Source organism: Bombyx mori, chromosome 4, assembly GCF_030269925.1.
Source record: "Bombyx mori chromosome 4, ASM3026992v2".
Taxonomy (NCBI): Eukaryota; Metazoa; Arthropoda; class Insecta; order Lepidoptera; family Bombycidae; genus Bombyx; species Bombyx mori.
The window spans coordinates 6,729,086-6,749,408 of NC_085110.1; the positions used below are offsets into that span (position 1 = coordinate 6,729,086).

Below are 20,323 nucleotides of genomic sequence, written 5' to 3' on the forward strand. Positions count from 1 at the left end.
TTTATTGCTTAGATGGGTGGACGAGCTTACAGCCCACCTGGTGTTAAGTGGTTACTGGAGCCCATAGACATCCACAACGTAAATGCGCCACCCACCTTGAGATACAAGTTCTAAGGTCTCAAGTATAGTTACAACGGCTGCCCCACCCTTCAAACCGAAACGCATTACTGCTTCACGGCAGAAATAGGCAGGGTGGTGGTACCCACTCGCGCGGACTCACAAGAGGTCCTACCACTATCTGTTAACTTTAAGTCAAATTAGATATTTGATATACTTATTTAATTTATTTGATGACTACTACATATTATGATCATATTTGTTTTATGAATGCACTTTATTTTTGTGCTCATATACTATGAAAATATAAATATAACAATAAAATTTTCTCACGGTTTTATAGCAGACATCACGTATTACAACTCTGAGGTGCTCAGCGAGAAACTTGTTCCCGTATATTTTAAAGAAAGGATTATTCGTATAGTCATATAGATGCTATCACAGTTTTTCATTTAAAACACGTAGAACTATATAAAATTCATTTAATTAGTCACCTCTTGGCTGAACTTTACGCTTACGCAAGCTTACTGTAGGTATATCTTACTTAGTTGATAAATATTTCCCAGAAAAATAACCGTTGGTTTTATAAAAATATCGACATTCTATAGTTACTTGTCCTGTGTAGAAACAAAGGAATTAATCATACAATTTTATTAGCCAAGCGAAATAGGAAACAAAAGGATTAGTTAACAGCTGTCCGTATTTAAATATGTATGTATGTATATTCTATTGTGTTTTTTTCTGTTCAAATATAAATTTTCAAATTCATATCTCAAATGCCGCTTATAAATACGTATTAACATTTTAATTAATGTCTATTTGTTAAGTTTATGGCTTCGTTACACGAAAAAAAAGATGAAAAAAAAAACATAAGCGTAACATTAATTAATATATAGTAACAGGTATTGTTTATCTTTGTGAACGACTTAGTGAAGCCAATTCCGGGATTGTGTTGCTCGCATTGAGCGAAGCCTGTATGTTGTAAAGGATGACTTTTAATATAATATTGAGACGATATTTCCTGTTTTGGCGATTATCAAACGTAACATGAAAGACGGTTTTGATGCGATATCGGATACATTAAAACACACATAAATTAGCAGATTCCAAAAATTATAATATTCTAATCAATGCAGGTCAGGTTTTAAATTGTTTATTTTTTAACAGGGTAAGAATCGAGATTTTTTAGCGTTTTTTGCCAAAAGTTATTAAATGTATATGGATAAAGAATTAGTTACTCAAATAAAGCTATTCCTACTTTTAGTTTTTTGATTATGCAATTATATTGTCGAAAGCTAGTAGCTATAACCTTAGCTATAACATATTGAAGGAGGACTCCCTTCAATATGTTATAGTGACTAGCTTACATGAGCCATGGCGGTCTGCGTTTCTTACATATTCAATAGAAAAGTTGCGGTCAGGGGTATTCTAGGCAGGTGAGTTGCGGCGGTCTCAAAGGTAATTTTGTTTTGGCAAAGTAACAGTATCCACCCACAGGGACCGCTCCGGTCCTTAACCTGTTAAATCTATGTTGTATCTTCTGAGTTTTTGATATGCATATTATTGAACTAAAACAGCCACTCCATCACCTCTTGTGTGTCGTTAAAGGTCACTAAGGAATGTTCCAGGAGGACAGCTGGAATCTCCCGTTGAGCATTATACCATATATCCTCATATTGGAGGTACCTACAAGTTGGAAATTTGGCACAGAAAAAAAAAACTCAGATTTTCTCTTTGTAGTAGAAAACATGCATATTTCTTGAGGTCACGATTGACTTCCACGGTGAAGGAATATAACATCGTGTAATAAAAACCGCAAACATATTAATTTGCGTAATTACTGGTGGTAGAATATCTTGTGATTCCTCATGGGTAGATTGCACCATCCTGCATATTTCTGCCGTGAAGCAGTAATCCGTTTTGGTTTGAAAGTTCACTTTGTGTTGTAAAAACTGACACTTTAAAATTCATGTGTCAGGGTGGGTGGCGGGTATGGGAACTCTTATGCCACATGGTAAGGAGTAATGTTCACATGATATTTGGGGGCCGTGTATAAAATGAACGCCAGCTGAATATAGCAATGAAACAATAAATATATTTAAATATAAATACAGAAGAACACTTGATACAACTACACCGGTCCAAACATTTGATATTAGTACCTATGTACTTAATTTTTATTTTGAATTTAGGAGTGCTCGTCGTGCATTTGTTTTGAAAAAAAAATTATTTTCAAATTAATCCGCCGCAAAAGATGATTCGTCGAAAATTTTTTAATGTATTTTATTGAAGCTGAAAGGAAAGACCTCGATTTTTTACATTTTATAGCGAATTCTGTGATTTGACTTTTTTAAATGTACTGTTATTAAGCATATCGACAGTTAACAATCAATAATGTCTATCTCAATTTTTGGCTGTGTCTGTTTAAGTCAATAGACTTAAAGTCCAATTTGGCATAGATTGTTCAAACAGTTATCTCAATATTCACAGTACTTCTTAAGTTATTAGCCATAGAAATACCACCTATGTTACGAGGACGTAAATTTTTCTGCCAATATTGTCTATCTCTCCTCAAAGCGTCTTTATCTCGCCGCTGTGGGTGCGTGAGTGGTTTTTACTGTCAGTTGGATGGTTTTTTTTTTAAATTTTTTTATTGCTTAGATGGATGGACGAGCTCACAGCCCACCTGGTGTTAAGTGGTTACTGGAGCCCATAGATATCTACAACGGGTGCCCCACCCTACAAACCGAAACGCATTACTGCTTCACGACAGAAATAGGCAGGGCGGTGGTACCTCCCGTGCGGACTTAAGAGGTCATACCACCAGTAATTATGCAAATTATAATTTTGTGCGTTTGCTTTTTATTGCACGATGTTATTCCTTCACCGTGGAAGTCAATCGTGAACATTTGTTAAGTACGTATTTCATCAGAAAAATTGGTACCCGCCTGCGGGATGTGATCAACGGTGCGTCGCTAGATATAAATGCACCGGACGTCTTATCCTTTGGGCCACGACGACTTCAAAACCTACTATTGATGTTATTGGATGAAAATAACATAGTAAGAAATCACATAGTTTATTAATCAATAGCATGGAGTAAGATTATTTTCCATACCTTACACTTGGTATCCTACAAATGAGGCAAAGAATCATAACTTGTGGGACTCTGCTGGTAGAACTTGTTTGATTCTTAACCTACATAAGGAAACCAGGCATAGCTTGATGCAATTGAATTAGACTGAATAAAGATTCATTAATTTCATTTTTAAAATGCTTTACACACCACTAGTCTAGTACATGATAATGCCCATATGCTTAGTTTTGAATTTTTGTCTGTCTCGTTGGTAACGCAAAATATTCCGAGAACCAAAATAAAAGTATATTTAAATAGTGCTAGTGAGTGTTGTAGCCCGCACGATTAAGTACCACCGCCTTAGACTATTTCTGCCGCAAAATTCATGCACTCCGGCTTGAAGGTTGGGATAGCCGTTTTAACTATACAGTTGAAATTTAGATCTCATATCTGAAGATATGTTAGCGGCATTCAGATTTTGATGTATAAGAATTCCGGTAACCGTTTAACATCAGTTGTATTTAATAAAAATACAGGAATATAATATAAGAAGAATCAAGAAGGAAAAACATCATTCCAAAAGAGTAATAAAAAAAAGATGGTTTTTGCAATCTGACGTCTGCGATCTCTGCGCTGTATTGCTCACGGTCAAATCAGTAAACCTTTTTGCAGCGCACATGAACACACGTGACGCAAGCCTGTGATACAAATTAGCACATCAGCAAGTACATATACCTACATAGCTTCCAACCAAAAAAGTTGCCTCATTGGTTTTTTTTTTATGATTGAAAGATTACTTGTGGCCCGGAGGCCTTTCCAGCTTCACCAGGACAGGTGGGCGAGCAAAGGCACAGCCAAGAGGGGTGGGATTTGCTAACAACAGCTCGAGCGCCTCCGAAGGAGACCTAACAGCTCAAGAGTAGCTGCTTCGCGAATGAATCTACTACCGGATCGGAATCGCGACCCACTGAGAAGAACCGGCGAGAAACTCAGCGGGCTGATGCATGGGTTAGGTTGCACACATGCCTCATTGGTATCTTATCATGTCTAGATTTCACAGAAACCTAAGGTTCTTCTTCTAAATGATTTAGTCTACCGTTTGTTGTTCTTATTTAGTTAGTATGTAAAATCCTTTCGCTGTCGCTTCCGTAGTATCAGCTGTAAAAAAAACAAAAATACATTCTTCTTCGAACTTATCATGCTAATATGTTTTGAAGTCGTATACCTAAATGCTGAACACGTCAGAGACATTAAACATGTTTTTTTATACGCAGAAACCAATGCTGTTGTATTGTTTATTAGTACTATAATTTATTCATGCGACTTACATTTTTATTTTATTGCACTAGCTAAATAGACGACCAAACAGTGCCTAACGGACTAAGTGTTATGTGTATGTTAAGTGTGTCGAAAGCTATTGTTGACCTTGAAACGTGGGGTCTAAGGCTCAATCGTATTGTAGAGCGGGCCTGCTCCCCCCTAAACTATGCTTTAAAACACATATTAATTTATAATTTGCGTAATTACTGGTGGTAGGACCTCTTGTGAGTCCGCGCGGGTGGGTACCACCACCCTGCCTATTTCTGCCGTGAAGCAGTAATGCGTTTCGGTTTGAAGGGTGGGGCAGCCGTTGTAACTATACTTGAGACCTTAGAACTTATATCTCAAGGTGGGTGGCGCATTTACGTCGTAAATGTCTATGGGCTCTTGTATCACTTAACACCAGGTGGGCTGTGAGCTCGTCCACTCACCTAGCAATAAAAAAAAAATTAGATTTAGAAGATAGATTTCTTAGAATAATTAGTATCATTGCGGGGAATCTTGGCATAGTCGCAACATTGGATACGAATACACTGGTTTTTCATCCTTTAGCTCCCATGGCCAGACGGAATCAGTTACGTGTTCATCCTCCTATTTATCTTAGATTCATTATCGGAATAATTCGATTCATATATTACTATGAATACAGCTTAATCAGAAATAAAGTCAAATATGACAATAAACACTAAAAATGCCAAAATTATTATAATTTCGCATTACGTATTTTTTGTGCCTTGAAATGTACGCCAGTAAACTTAATTTATTAGAACTAAAAAATCTGTGTTGTAGTTATTTAATAAATCATATTATATTATATTGCTTTATTACAATTTCTGGTTTATGTATATTTTCGTTTGTAAGTTGATAGCACTAATGAGTACTGCGACGATTTGTTTTTATCTTTTAGGTTAACTTTGAACAAATAACGTATTGAATAATTAATTGCTTTTAAGAAATTTGAATACAAAGTCGGTTTGTATTTAAATTTTGTTATTTTTTTTTTACTTTTTACAGTATAGAGTGATGAGTTCAAGTAAGGTCAACGGAGACCGTAGACATTACCAACGGATTGCTTCCACTACATTTGAAGCATGTAATTGAAGTCTCAGTTCTATTGTATCAAAGCTGTTCCGGCGTTAAAGGGAACGCACGATTGTTGGTAGAAAGTGGATTGTGGTACCTACTTGTACGGTCTCTCAACAAGCCCTACCACCATTAAAATGTTACTGCTCAGTGTGGAGTAGTAGCCATTCCAATGCAACTGAGTTCGGATTCATGTGCTGTAATGCGTTTCGCTTTGAAGGGCGGGGCAGCCGTTGTAACTATACTGAGACCTTAGAACTTATATCTCGAGGTGGGTGGCGGCATTTACGTTATAGATACGGGCTCCGGTAACCACTTAACTAACACCAGGTGGGCTGTGAGCTCGGCCACCCATATATGCAATAAAATAAAATAAAAATGACGTTCACATATTGCGGTTTATGGGGCCCGCTATTTATAGAATAACCGTGGGGCGTGAATACCTCTGCTTAACTGTAGTAGGTACTTGCGTAGACTCACGCCGCTCTGTACCCATTCTTTAGTTGCTAGGCAAACATTGTCCTACACTTTGACAGCCACGGTCGGAAATACATATGCACATAAATATTCTAACAGCTAAACAAACTCTTATCATTAACATTCACTGACTAAGTTACTGGGTTATAGCTTTTTTTTTTGCATCACAATTAATTATGATTAAATGATGAACGTTGTTTTTCTCATGTTTCAGATAAAGTCTGGCAGAATACGAGATGGCTACTGGAAACAGATAGCTTGGACCGGACGAAATTGTTTGAATAATTAGTTGGAAGAATAATTATTGAACTGCAACAAGAGGTCACAATGGTGAACGTTGTTACGACGGTAGATAGCAACATGAATAACACAAATAATAATCATAAAGAGGTAAGATTTTTATCCTCCTCCTATGCTGATAGCCTTGAGAGGCTATTTCAGCTTCTCCTTGACGTGTAGGTAAGCTCACGGGGCTCAATCCGGAGTGTTGCTAGCACTGGCCCTAGCAAGAGCAGTGCTTCACAGAATCTACCACCGGATCGGAAACGCGACCCACCGAGAAGATCCGGCGAAAAACTCAGTGAGCTGGAGGTAAGATCGAATGGTAACCAGCGCCTACATTTCTACCGTGAAGCAATCAAGTGTTCCATTGTCAAAAGTGGGGTAGCAGTTATACAATATGATGTTGTAATTGTTTTTTTTATTGTGATTGAAGTATTACTGGTGGTCCGGAGGCCTCTCCAGTTTCACCAGGACAGGTGGGCGAGCAAGGCTCAGCCAGGAATGATATTCTCATGTCTTATGGTGGGTCGCTTAAAATTATATTCTCTTATATTAAATTGCTGCTTATATTAAATATATAGACAGGAAAAGATGATATAGTGAGCTTCTACTTCCTCTGTTCTCCATTATGATAATTTTTTGTTTTATAGCTGGTGACGAATTTTAGTGCTGTGAATAAAACATATTTTTTTTTGGGAATAGTTCGATTTTTTTCTTCTAACATCGATAACAAGAATCTAAGCGTTTAGGTGTTAAATACCACTGTCGAATTTCGATCTTTAGACGAATACTAGTTAGTATAAACGAGCAACGACATTTACTATCCAAACGTCTTTAAAAAAAAAAAAAAACCAAGAATAATTTAAATGCTGCACAATACACACAGCTATGCTAAACAAAAAATTGTTGTAGCTTGGCAGTAATTCTTAAGCCGAATAATAATCTGTAGGTACATAAGAACGTTCACAATGCAGAGAAACGCGAAGAAAAAACAAATTCTTTACGTCAACTTTAGTGTTCAACGCAAGCTTAAAATATCAAGTGTGGCCTTATGCTATGACAAGATTAATGAATGGAGCAAGTTTAAACCAGGTTTTTGTAGCCGAAAATACAAATAATTTTTGTTGCTTTTTATGGATCAATAGATATTTATAGGTCACTATAGGTGTATATATGTATAGATAGGTGTATACTTATATTTATAGGTCACTATAGCCATCCCCAGTTTATATTGTCATATGGATAGCTGCTCTTAACTTAAGTAAATAATACTATTATTATCGATAAGATAATGAACGATAGTAGCGGTGGTTATAAGTAGAGCTGGCTCTCGTGTATCTCTGAATGAAAAGCCTGACAAAGTATAAATGATATCAATGCAGGAACGTCGTACCGTTAGTGTAGGAGGGGGTCTTAAAATACATAGTAAAAATGAATTTAATACTACAGTATTGCAATCAGCCAATAAATCTATAAGATCTTTGTCTGTAATACACCGAATTTTTATCCTGCTCTCTTACACTTTGACGACATCTAACTCTTTCTTGCGAATTGTGTGAACGAGCTCACGGCTCAGTCGTGTTAAATGGTTAGCTGAGTCCATACACATCATCAAAGCAAATTCCGCAACCAACTTTCAGATTTGAGTTCTATGTCTCTGTTCTACAGTCCAACGTCTGCCACACCCTTCAAACCGGAACAAAATTACGGCTTCGCAGCAGAAATAAGAACAGTGGTGATAGAAATAGTGGACTCAATACGGCCTTTATTTTATCCCGGTCATCGTTCTCGTCGAACCCGTCGCTTGCGAGGAAGGGCTCGGCGAGTAAATTAACCCACAGACACAGCCCACTGAGTTTCTCGCCGGATCTTTTCAGTGGGTCGCGATTCCGATCCGGTGGTAGATTCTGCGAAGCACGACTCTTGCTAGTGTTCGTGTTAGCAACAGCGTCAGGTTTGAGCCCCGTGAGCTCATCTACTAGCCCGGTGACGCTGATATGGTCTCCCTATACCATCAGCTTAGGTAGAAAAAAAACTTCATTTTAACCCTACGTAGATAATTATTATTTAGTCGGAAAGCGGATATAAGCATACATACATGCACGTCAGAATTTTTTGTAGTATTGTACATGGATGTTGCTTGGTAGTAAGTTGAGTACTCGTACACGACGATTTAAATACCGCCTCCAACCTTGAGACGTGAGGTCGAAGTTTGAATTGTGTTATAATAGCTGTCTTATTCTTTAAAGTTTAGACCACTGAGTTTCTCGCCGGATCTTTTTAGTGGGTCGCGATTCCAATCTGGTGGTGGATTGTGAAGTACTGCTCTTGCTAGGGCTAGTATTAGCAAATTCTCTCAGGTCCAGCCCGTGAACACATGTATCCGTCCGGGCGTATATGGAATAGCCTCTTAGTCTACCAGCGAATGAGTAGGGAAAAAATCGTTTTTTTGCGACAAAAACGAGAAAGGTCGTTGATTCCATTCGAATTTTATATATACGAGTATGTTATACGATTTTATTCCTACATCGTATTCTATCAGTCTGTCAGATTTGAATCACGAGCCGTATCACTCGACACGAGTACTCATATCGTGCATTGAGTGTAAAATTGCGATCACTGGAAATATCAAGTGATATCTTTTATATCTACATCTACATCATTTAATTTGCCTGCTAATTATAGAGGTACATTCGTAGTTAATTATATATAATTAAAGTAAGCACAATAATGCTTAGCTGGTTCTCTCATTGCGTTATTGCTCACGAGTTTTATGGTTTAATATTCAAATATATTTCATATGCATTTCAAACTACTGTATGTCTACCATAAGACGCCCGAAATTCTCGGGTGTGGTATTTTTATTAACCGTGTTTGTTTTTCCATCTTCCGTTGATTTCCCAGCAAAAGCAGACCTTAATTTTTCCATTTAATGTAAAATGTTGCTGTATTACGATTGGGGTTTACGGGCTCGAACATAGACACAACCCACTGAGTTTCTCACTGGATCTTCTTAGTGGTCGCAGTGGGTGGGTAGTAGATTCAGCAAACCACTTCTCTTAAGCGGTAGGCAGCGGCTTGGCTCTGCCCCTGGCATTGCTGAAGTCCATGGGCAACGGTAACCACTCACCATCAGGTGGGCCGTATGCTCGTCTGCCTCCAAGGGCAATAAAAAAAATAAGGCAAATGTTAGCTAACTAAACTAAAAGAAGGCAACATCTCGATATTTTTTTCTTCCATAATAAATACTGTGTCTATTGGGTGATCGCCTTTAAACGATCTTTTGTGTATCAGGAACAAACTACCCATATACGTTTGTTTTCTAATTATATTTTTGTAATGTGTTGTTTATTTTGTAATGTGTCGTTCACAGTTCGAAAGGTAAAAGTGTATAAATATATTTACACTAGCTGTTGCCCGCGACTTCGACCGCGTGGAATAGTTCACAAATAATGCTTTATTTCAGAACAAATTTGGTTAGCATAAAAAACGTTATAGGGAGCCAACCTTAAAATATAGACATATGCTGTCGTGCAATTTTTTTTAGATCTTTTAAAAGGGAACAATTCTGTGATACATTATTTTAGCGAAACTTTAACCGTTTTCGCAGCGCACGCAGCGGAAGCTCTCAAAAGGGAAAAAACCCGAATTTGAAAAATTCTTTTGGTACTCCGCCTGCATTGGTCTTAGCGTGATGTTATATAGCCTATATATAGCCTTCCTCGATAAATGGGCTATCTAACACTGAAATAATTTTTCAAATCGGACTAGTAGTTTCTGAGATTAGCGCGTTCAAACAAACAAACTCTTCAGCTTTATAATATTAAGTATAGATACATATCTACAGGATGGCTAGGTGACCCGGCAAACGTTGTTTTGCCGTATAATTTATTTCTTTGAAAGATAAATAATCTAAATACCGACTGCCGCGCCATCTGCCGGGCTGATTTGTGCATCTAAACCATCCAGGGCGCCACCCAAACGCATACAAAAAAATCGTTCATATCGGTTTAGTCGTTTAGGAGGAGTTCAGTGACAAACACACGCACAGAAGATATATATACCTAATAATACTAGCTGACCCGGCAGACTTCGAGTGCCTCAATCGATAAATAAAAGACCTAAGCTTTTGTATAAAATAAATTTAAAACAAACAAAAGGAATCCGTCCGACGGGGGACACATCAAAGGAAAAACAAAATTGTTATTTTTATTTAATTCCGAGCATTTTCATATTTATCTACCTTTCAAACCTTCTTTGGACTTCCACAAATAATTCAAGACCAAAATTAGCCAAATCGGTCCAGCCGTTCTCGAGTTTTAGCGAGACTATTATTAAGATAATAATATAATATGTTAAAAAGATTTACTCACAATCCTTCAGCGCAATGCAATATTTCAGATAAATACGCTCAGTTAGAATAGCTTACAGTTTTTCAGAACTATAAACCGGCAAACAGTACCTAACTAATACCTAAAGTGGCTGATGTACGTTTGTGATGATTAAAACGAATCGGCTCAAGTTGGTTCGAAAACACAATGTTCCTGAATAGTTTATAACATAAAACGGCTGTTAATTCTTAAATATTTATTTACATATATATTTTTTTTAATAGATGAAACCCGGTGCTGTTGACATCGAAAAAAGCAAACAGAACAGTGATTCGGATGGAGTGTCTTGGGGAAAAATATTTTACGTGTTGCTGTCGCTAGCAGTTATCGTGATAGCCTGTGGCGTCGCCTGGGTGTTCCAGGACTGGCTCACCAGTCTTATCATCTTCGTTGTACTTTTGGTGGTATTCACCGTTGGCTATTTCTGGAAATGGCTGTACATCGCGGCCAGAACTGCTCCTAGAGATTTTTCGTAAGTTTGAATATTCTTTAAAACGGATTGTTTACAATATTTTTTAGAAGTCGTTGTAGGTACCACCGCCCCGCCTATTTCCGCCGTGAAGCAGTAATGCGTTTCGGTTCGAAGGGTGGGGTAGCCGGTGTAACTATACTGAGATCTTAGAACTTATATCTCGAGTTGGGTGGCGCATTTACGTTGTAGATGTCTATGTGCTCCAGTAACCACTTAACACCAGGTGGGCTGTGAGCTCGTCCACTCGTCTAAGCAGTAAAAAAATCTCAGAAAATCTTGTACAGATTTATACAACGTACTTCGTACCGCGTTCCTCGTATGATTTACAACTAAGAACGTTCTAGTACTATTGAAGTCATTGTTGAAATGATAAAATGTTTCACATAGCTATTATTTACCGGGATTTATGGATTTACTACCCATAAACTGTGTTTATATTTATAAAATGCTATCGTTAAAATCATGATCTCATTGTTACGTGATTTGCATTATATGCTAACAATGGAGGTTCAAGAGATTTTCTTCATTCACAGGGCACTGTGGTGTTATGTTAAAATCCTGAGACTTTCGGGTAATTTTGGTAAGAAGAACTGGTCAATGCCCGATATATTCCATGAAAATGTAAAGAGACATCCGAACAAAGCATGCTTCCTTTACGAGAACGAGTCATGGTCCTTTAAACAGGTAAAACATATATTTTTTTGTACTTGAATCATATTTAGCAGAAATATTCCGATACAGCAAAACCGTTTTCACAATGGGAACCAATTGGGACACGTTAAGAAATTTTTAAAATGTCCGTTCTCTTTTGTATTGATTTTAATTAACCAATAACTCTCGGTGTAACAGTATAATATATAATATATAACTGTCTTAAACGATAACAAAATTAACCTGATGCAAATCTTATTTTTAATAAAAGGCCTATACATTGTACATAGTATTATGAGTTGAATTAATTATGCGAAGAACCTTGAAAACCTTTAACTTACGATATTACTCTGTTACTTTTATAGACCGGTTTTCTTTTCGTTTTCATAAAATTATTAAATATAACCAACCATATAAATAATTTTGCAATCATCAAGATAAGGAGGTAACAATGTTTTTTTTTATTGCTTAGATGGGTGGACGAGCTCACAGCCCACCTGGTGTTAAGTGGTTACTGGAGCCCATAGAAGCCAACTTTGAGATATAAGTTCTAAGGTCTCAAGTAAAGTTACAACGGCTGCCCCACCCTTCAAAACTTAAGATATGCTTCACGGCAGAAATAGACAGGGTGGTGGTACCTACCCGCGCGGACTCACAAGAGGTCTTATCACAAGTAAATGTGTCAGTAAAAATGTCTTTAATTAATTAATTCAATATTAAATCTACCGTAAATTTGAAACGTGTGTGGCCGTAATATTACTAATGAGACTGACGAATGTAAATCTCTAAATAATCTGTGAAAAATTAAATACAGGTCGAAGAATTCAGTCTTCGTGTTACGGCAGTGCTTAAGAATCATGGTGTGAAACGTGGAGATGTTGTCGGCGTAATGATGAATAACTGTCCGGAATTGCCGGCGACGTGGCTAGGCGTAGCTCGCATGGGAGGCGTGTCGCCTCTCATAAACACGAACCAAACCGGAAACGCTCTTCTGCATTCGGTTAACGTTGCGAAATGTAACGTTGTGATATACGGAAGCGAGTTTCAGAGTGGTAGGTACATAAATACACAGATCAGACTTTTTTCCCCATACCTATGCTTATAGCCTTGAGAGCCTATTTCAGCTTCGCCCTAACGTTTGTAGGTGAGCTCACGGGGCTCAAATCGGAGAGTTGCTAACACTGACCCTAGCAAGAGCAGTGCTTTGCAGAATCTACCACCGGATCGGAAACGCGACCCACTGAGAAGATCCGGCCAGAAACTCAGTGGGCTGTGTCTATGGGCTAATTCACTCGTCGAGCCCTTCGTCGCAAGCGACGGGTTCGACGAGGACGGTGACCGGTGCTTGTGGTGCCTAAAAGCACCGTTAATGGATCAGGAGGATCCGTAATGACGTGCTTTGGGCGACGTCGACGGTTTACCATTCGGTCTACAGGGTCGGCAGATCAGACAATGCATTTCATAATCTATATCTGTACTAGTATAAATCTAGTATTGTCTAGTATTGTTAATTAAACTTGATCTATTTATTTCAGCATTCGATGAAATATCAAATGAAATAAATCCCGCAATAAAACTGTATAGATACAACCGGAGACCCCTAAATGCATCAGGTGATGCTGTTAGGGTTGTAGAATCGGAAAACGATTTCACTCATATGTTGGAGACTACACCTCCTGCCCCGTGGAGTCTTTCCGACGGAGAAGGCTTCACCGGAAAACTTCTATATATATACACGTCAGGGACTACTGGATTGCCCAAAGCAGCAGTTATATCTCCGTCAAGGTAACAAAGGAATAACTATAAAGTTCGCGTTACTGGAATGTTGCCTTTTTTTATTGCTTAAATGGTTGGATGAGCTTACAGCCTACCTGGTATTAAGTGGATATTAGAGCCCATAGACATCTACGACGAAAATGTGCCACACACCTTAAGATACAAGTTCTAAGGTCTCAAGTATAGTTACAACAGCTGCCCCACCCTTCAAACCGAAACGCATTACGCTTCACGGCAGACATAGGCAAGGCGATGGTACCTACCCGCACGGAATCACAAGAGGTCCTACCACCAGTAATTACGCAAATTATAATTTTGCGGGATTGATTTTCATTACACGATGTTACTCCTACACCGTGGAAGTCAATCGTGAACGTTTGTTGAGTACGTATTTCATTACAAAAATTGGTACCCGCCTGACATTCGAACACCGGTGCATCGCTCAACACGAATGCACCGGACGTCTTTATCCTTTAGGCCACGACGACTTCAAAATTATTACGTTTACCTATACATTTTTTAATTGTGGCTTATTTGCAGGATGGTGTTCATGGCATCGGGCGTACATTATTTAGGTGGATTGAGAAAAAACGATATAATGTACTGTCCAATGCCTTTGTATCATTCAGCTGGAGGGTGTATTTCAGTTGGTCAGGCCTTCATATTCGGGTGCACTGTAGCTTTGAGAGCGAAATTTTCGGCGTCTGCATATTTCCCGGATTGCATTAAATTCAAAGCAACGGTAAGAATTAATACTAAATCAACTGGTTTTACTATTACTAGTGGTCCCGCAGTAGTCGAAATTCGATTATAATTAATTGAAATTATAAGTTTCAACATTATTATGGACCTATTGTTACAGATTTCGCCAAGGCTACACTATAGACAAATACTCGTAATATTAAAGATAAACAAAACTAACTTATTCTCAATTTGAAGACACTTACAGACTTTAAGCAATAACAAAAGTTTGACAATAAACAAAGAGTATATGTGTGTGTCAAATACATGGTAGTGTGTGTAATGTTTTCTTTATTGATCTAATGTATTTTTAATCCATAATTTAAAAAGAATATTAGCATTCTGCACTTTTTCTCTCTATTCTCTATTAGTTGGAAAATTTCATATTCCTCCGTCCGCGCAATTTTTGTATAAAGGGGTACAAAGTTTTTGCTTCACGTATTAATATATAGATACTGTCGATATGCTAGGATTAGATGATTTAACTGTTATTGTAGAATTAAGTTCTTAATTCGTTATAAAGAGCGTGATTACTCACACAAAACAATCTGAAACTACAACATTTTTTAATGCAATTTTTCTTAGTATTTGTAAATTTTATGTTAAACAGACAACAAATGTTCCAGATTTAGTCTTAGTTTACCTTTGGAAATTTACGAAAAATCACTTACGAATCGGTACTTTCATTTACTTTTTGCGATTCGTAAACATTAATTAAAATTACTTTTACACGCTTTTTTTACAATAAATATATATTTTTTTACACTATTTTCAATTTAAATTTATTAAAATTTATTTTCTATGTTTTTGTTGAATTTTATATAAAGCGTGTTTTTTAGTTTTTTTAAACTATTATTTATTCCTTATTTTACGAATCGCATCTGAGACTCGTGTTATCAAAAAACTTAGCATCATGCCGTCATATGGTACTCACAAAAATTTCATACTGTTAATTTCGGAGAATTAATAGTTAGACTAAGTGCTATGGAAGCTTAGAGTCAGTAAAAAGAAACCTGAGGCATATTTTGAATGTCAATGTTGGTAAACCTGTAGAGCAACTTGAACATTTTCTCATGTAAGAGGTAAGTGAAAGCAAATTTACACATATGTGTAAATTTTGTCAAACATTGGGGGCTGTAAATCTAGCTTGTCTCACAATGCAATAAATTTGAAAGTTATCTATATATATAAAAATGAATTGGTGTTCGTTAGTCTCGCTAAAACTCGAGAGCGGCTGGACCGATTTGGCTAATTTTGGTCTTGAATTATTTGTACAAGTCCAGAGAAGGTTTAAAAGGTAGATAAATATTAAAATTCTTGGAACTAAATAAATATAATAATTTTGATTTCTCTTTGATGTGACGGACTTCGGACTTCGGACTTCGGACGGATTCCTTTTGTTTGTATTAAGTTTATTTTATACAAAAGTTTAGGTTTTTTATTTATCGATTGAGGCACTACGAAGTCTGCCGGGTCAGCTAGTAATAAATAATTATGACATTAAAATGGATTAGTTACAATGAGATTGAGAGCCAATCCAATAAACAAACTATTAAAATAAAAGAAATCATACAAATGCATGTGAATACGCGGTCAGCAGTTTCTGTTGATTAAACTCAATATAATCTTCATTTTAGTCAATGTCTTAAATTATTATAACCTAACCTAATTATTACACACATTACATACCATTATACATTGTACAAAGTAAAAATTCAAAACAAGAAGTCTAGTTTGATTTAAAAATGTAAAAACCCACAAAACACGACATTACGACTATAATTTTAAAGAAATTGTGACCATTTTAATGTACATTACTTTAAGATTATTTTAAAAATTTTAAACATTGACACACTAAGTTTTATCTGTATCTGTAGTTATCATAGAACATAAGATATTTAAAATTTAAATAACTTAAAAAAACTTAACTTATAAATTACTTAAAATTTATTCAATTCCTTTATTGTCTTCATACAAATTACGAACTGAAAATACACTTTGATTTGTATTCACAGGCCGCTCACTACATTGGGGAGATGTGTCGGTATATCCTAGCAACACCTCCGTCCGCAACTGACAGGCAACACAAAGTTCGAACCGTATACGGCAATGGAATGAGGCCAACCGTGAGTATGCATTTCGATAACATGCCATTCGACATATTATCCTGACTGCGTTTTCAAATTTTATTAATATCATCGGTTTGCAGTACACTTCGAAAATGAACTCCATTAAAGTTATTTTCATTTCAATATTTAACTAAATAAAGACTTTATCAAGTACACAGGTGACCCGAAATGTTTCATAGAGCCCTTAACCTACAAACGTTTATAACGTAGCCTAGTTTAATTCATCTAATTTACACTCCCTTCCTCTCGTTAACCTCTTTTAGGGGAAAGAGGGTCAAAGTGATATACATTTAATTTACCTCGTACCTCTACTAAGTTACACGATAAGTTCGCACCAACAACTTTATCAAGGAATCTACTGGCGTGACCATTTATGCGTGACTTTGAAAGTAGGTCTAATAAGATTTCTGTTTGTAGGCCGAACAATATTAAAAGTTTCGCAATAGCAACGTACTTAGAAATCTAATAACTACTGTTTATTAGCTCGTAGTTCGTGTCCAATAAAAGTTTAATTAAAGCGACTAGTATAGTAGATATACAAGTAGAAATAATGTCTACTACAACCCTGCCTATTTCTGCCGTGAAGGGCAGTAATAGGCTCTTGACTTAAGGCCTGTGGTGGCATTTACGTTGTTTAGATCTATGGGCTCCGGTAACCTCTAAAACCAGATGGGCCGTGAGCTCGTTCACCCATCTAAGCAATAAAAAAAGTATAATCTCGTAAATACACAATTCTTTGAATTCGTTGCCGGCTGACATCCGAGTTTGCAAATCTGTTTCTGTTTTTAAATACAAGGTCAAACAATTCTATCTCTCATCAACCGAATGATCATTGTTCTATACTCTTCGTATATACTGTGTTACTTATAATATTTTGTATTCAATTTTAACAATATTTGCTATGTGTATGTGCATTACTATAATTCTCATATTGTATTTGTTATTTTAGCTGTTCTACACACACTCATCACTTTTAATTATTATTCTCATAATCCTCTCGCAGGTCTGCTGGAAGAGATTTCTTAAAGAAATAAGCAGTGCCTTTGTTTATAATTTTCCTATTACTGTGTACTATGTCTTCTTTTTTAGTGTGTACATAAATAAAATAAATAAGTAGAAATTATATCAGAAATAAATCCAATATAAATTTTCATAATTTGAAATCATTTAGATCTGGACAGAATTCGTCAAACGCTTCAACATCAAACGTGTCGTCGAGTTTTATGGCGCAACAGAAGGCAACGCAAATATCGGTAGGTAGTCGTTGTAAATATATTTATATAAGTATTCGAAAGTGTCTTGATACCGAAAGAGACATGGAATGAAGTGCGTGAGTTCTCTAAAACAAATTAATAGAAGATTCGTGAAGTAAAAAAAATATACCGCGAATTATATTATTATATGATTCAGGTAGATTTTTGCGATATAAATCTGAAAAAAATCTGCTAATAAGAATAAAAATATTTCCTTTTAAACAAACATTTATGAGATGCATAAAATTTCCCAGTGGTGTTGGCACTAAGTGCAGCTTAGTTCGCACAATACCAACATACGGTTTCCTAATAATATATACCATAGCAATGGCGGATCCAGGGGGTGGGTCATGGGGGTCATGACCACCCCCTGAGCTGGTTCCAGGACTTAGGTGGACCACTAATTGAATATAATGATTTTATTTATATATTTTGTCACCATACAGATTTTATGTAACTACATACCTTCAATATTTAATTAATTTAATATAATAATATAATAACTTTGTATAATGGCAAACGCTTGGGAACGAACGCATCTAAATTTGACTATGTGACCCCCTCCTGGCGCCAAAGCTGGATCCGCCCTTGTACCATAGATAAATATCTGTGTTTATCACACTTATGAGATACAGTTGGAACTACGAACTATAAACTTTGCCGATCGTGTGTGTTAATGAAGATATAGCCACAGGACAGAGAATTTTCCGAATCAAAATAATCAAGATTAAGTAACCAATACTCTATTCATTTTTATGTCTACTCGATAGGGAGTTTTATCACGGAATAAACATTGGAAGCAAGTAGTGAGGGAATCGTTTAGCAAAGGTGAAACAGATGTCAGGGAACAGGGAACTAAGAAATAGGACATTTTCTCAAAATTGTATTATCAGAGGTATAATTTTATTCTCAAAGGTGCCTACAGGATTAAGGCCTAGGCCGCACTACGGTTTTTTCCCGGGAGCGGTTAACCGCTGTAACCGCGAAACCGCTTCATACGCACACACTACAATTATTAACTGCGAATTCGCCCGCGATTTTCACAGTTTGAAGATGGATAAATTTCAAAAGAGCAGTAGCAGTGTGGCTTTGGTACTAAGAAATAGATAAAAAGACAACGAAAATTTTACAAATGTTGGGTCTATCGACTTTCTAGCCGTAGATTTGAGAAAGGTTTCTTTCATAAGAAATATCGAAATTTAACCCCTAGAGAAATTTTTCAATTACTATCGGATGTCAGTAGCCAGTTTCATGGAAACAAAGTTTCGCAAATGTATTTGACATTTAAAAAAAACCGCCCGCGGTTACGCATAGTGCGTGCACGGATACCTAGTTATATGGATTACAAATTTTGTTGCGGTTTTTTTCCGCGACAATTTTGTAACATTTCGCGGTTTTAAAATCAGTCGCGGGAAAGAACCGCAAGTGCGGCCGCTTGTATTCGTTTTCGTGTTTCATAAACTCAAACAGTTATTAACCGCTGCGGTTTCACCGTAGTGCGGCCTAGGCCTAACAGTTGGCGAACGTAGAATAATTTTCATTCAATATAAAGTTCGTTTGCACTGTACGTGACTTATTTTCGTAACATTACGTTAAGTAAAGAGAGAGACGACTCGTTGCGCTGTCTCTCGAACAAGCATAGTGATTTCATTAGCACTACTCCAGACTGGTGGTAGGACGTCTTGTGAGTCCGCACGGGTAGGTACCACCGCCCTGCCTATTTCTGCCGTGAAGCAGTAATGCGTTTCGGTCTGCAGGGTAGGGCAGCCGTTGTAACTATACTAAGATCTTAGAACTTATGTCTCAAGGTGGGTGGCGCATTTGAGTTGTAGATGTCTATGGGCTCCAGGTGGGCTGTGAGCTCGTCCACCCATCTAAGCAATAAAATAAAAAAGCCTGCTATTGAATATGACAACTGATGGACCAACGTAACCGCTAGTCAACACAGTAGGGCATAAAAATACAACAGCTGAAAACTGGTACACGAATACGCATACTTTCGTTGCTAATCATAAATATTCACTAAAAATATGAATAGTATGCTAAGGAAATGTATCTTCGTGTGTACGTTTAGCATACAGAGTAAAATCGCATTTAATAATAAAATAAACTATAACATAAGAAACCAAAAAACGCGTTTTTGTTGCTAACTGAACTAAAAAATCCGAAAATAATATTCAATAAGCCCAAACAAATAATATCGTGCAATGCGTCATGATAATCGCCTTATCGTTGCCGCCGCTGACTACTCCCCTGATCACGCAGGAGCCAGTCACCGTCGACGCCCTAGACACGTCCTTACAGATCGATCAGATCGATCAGATCCAATAAACTTTGCATTAGAGGCCTTCAGCTCTAACACTAGGCTTAGGGCAGGCAGGCTTAGGGACCCCGGTAACCGTACTCATCGAACTCGACAAAGAGGTCGACGTGCAACCTAACCCATGAATCAGCTCGCTGAGTTTCTCGCCGAATCTTCTCAGCGGGTCGCGATTCCGATCCGGTAGTAGATTCATTCGCGAAGCAGCTGCTCTTGAGTTGTTAGGTCTCCTTCGGAGGCGCTCGGGCAGCTGTTAGCAAATCCCACCCCGAGCCTTTGCTCGCCCACGTGTCCT

General features: G+C 37.2%; 1 protein-coding gene across 4 annotated transcripts in view; it reads left to right on the forward strand.

Moving 5' to 3' along the window:
- Positions 1–20,323, forward strand: part of Fatp (fatty acid transport protein) — a 51,715-nt gene that overhangs the window by 21,107 nt on the left and 10,285 nt on the right. For 3 of the 4 annotated variants that reach the window (XM_062677070.1, NM_001134255.1, XM_062677072.1), the window contains 8 exon segments: positions 6,228–6,403; positions 10,911–11,158; positions 11,692–11,842; positions 12,624–12,861; positions 13,345–13,594; positions 14,126–14,327; positions 16,342–16,452; positions 17,627–17,708. In XM_062677070.1, the coding sequence (XP_062533054.1) occupies positions 6,341–6,403; positions 10,911–11,158; positions 11,692–11,842; positions 12,624–12,861; positions 13,345–13,594; positions 14,126–14,327; positions 16,342–16,452; positions 17,627–17,708 (1,345 nt within the window). In that variant the 5' untranslated portion in view covers positions 6,228–6,340. 4 annotated transcript variants of the gene reach the window in all.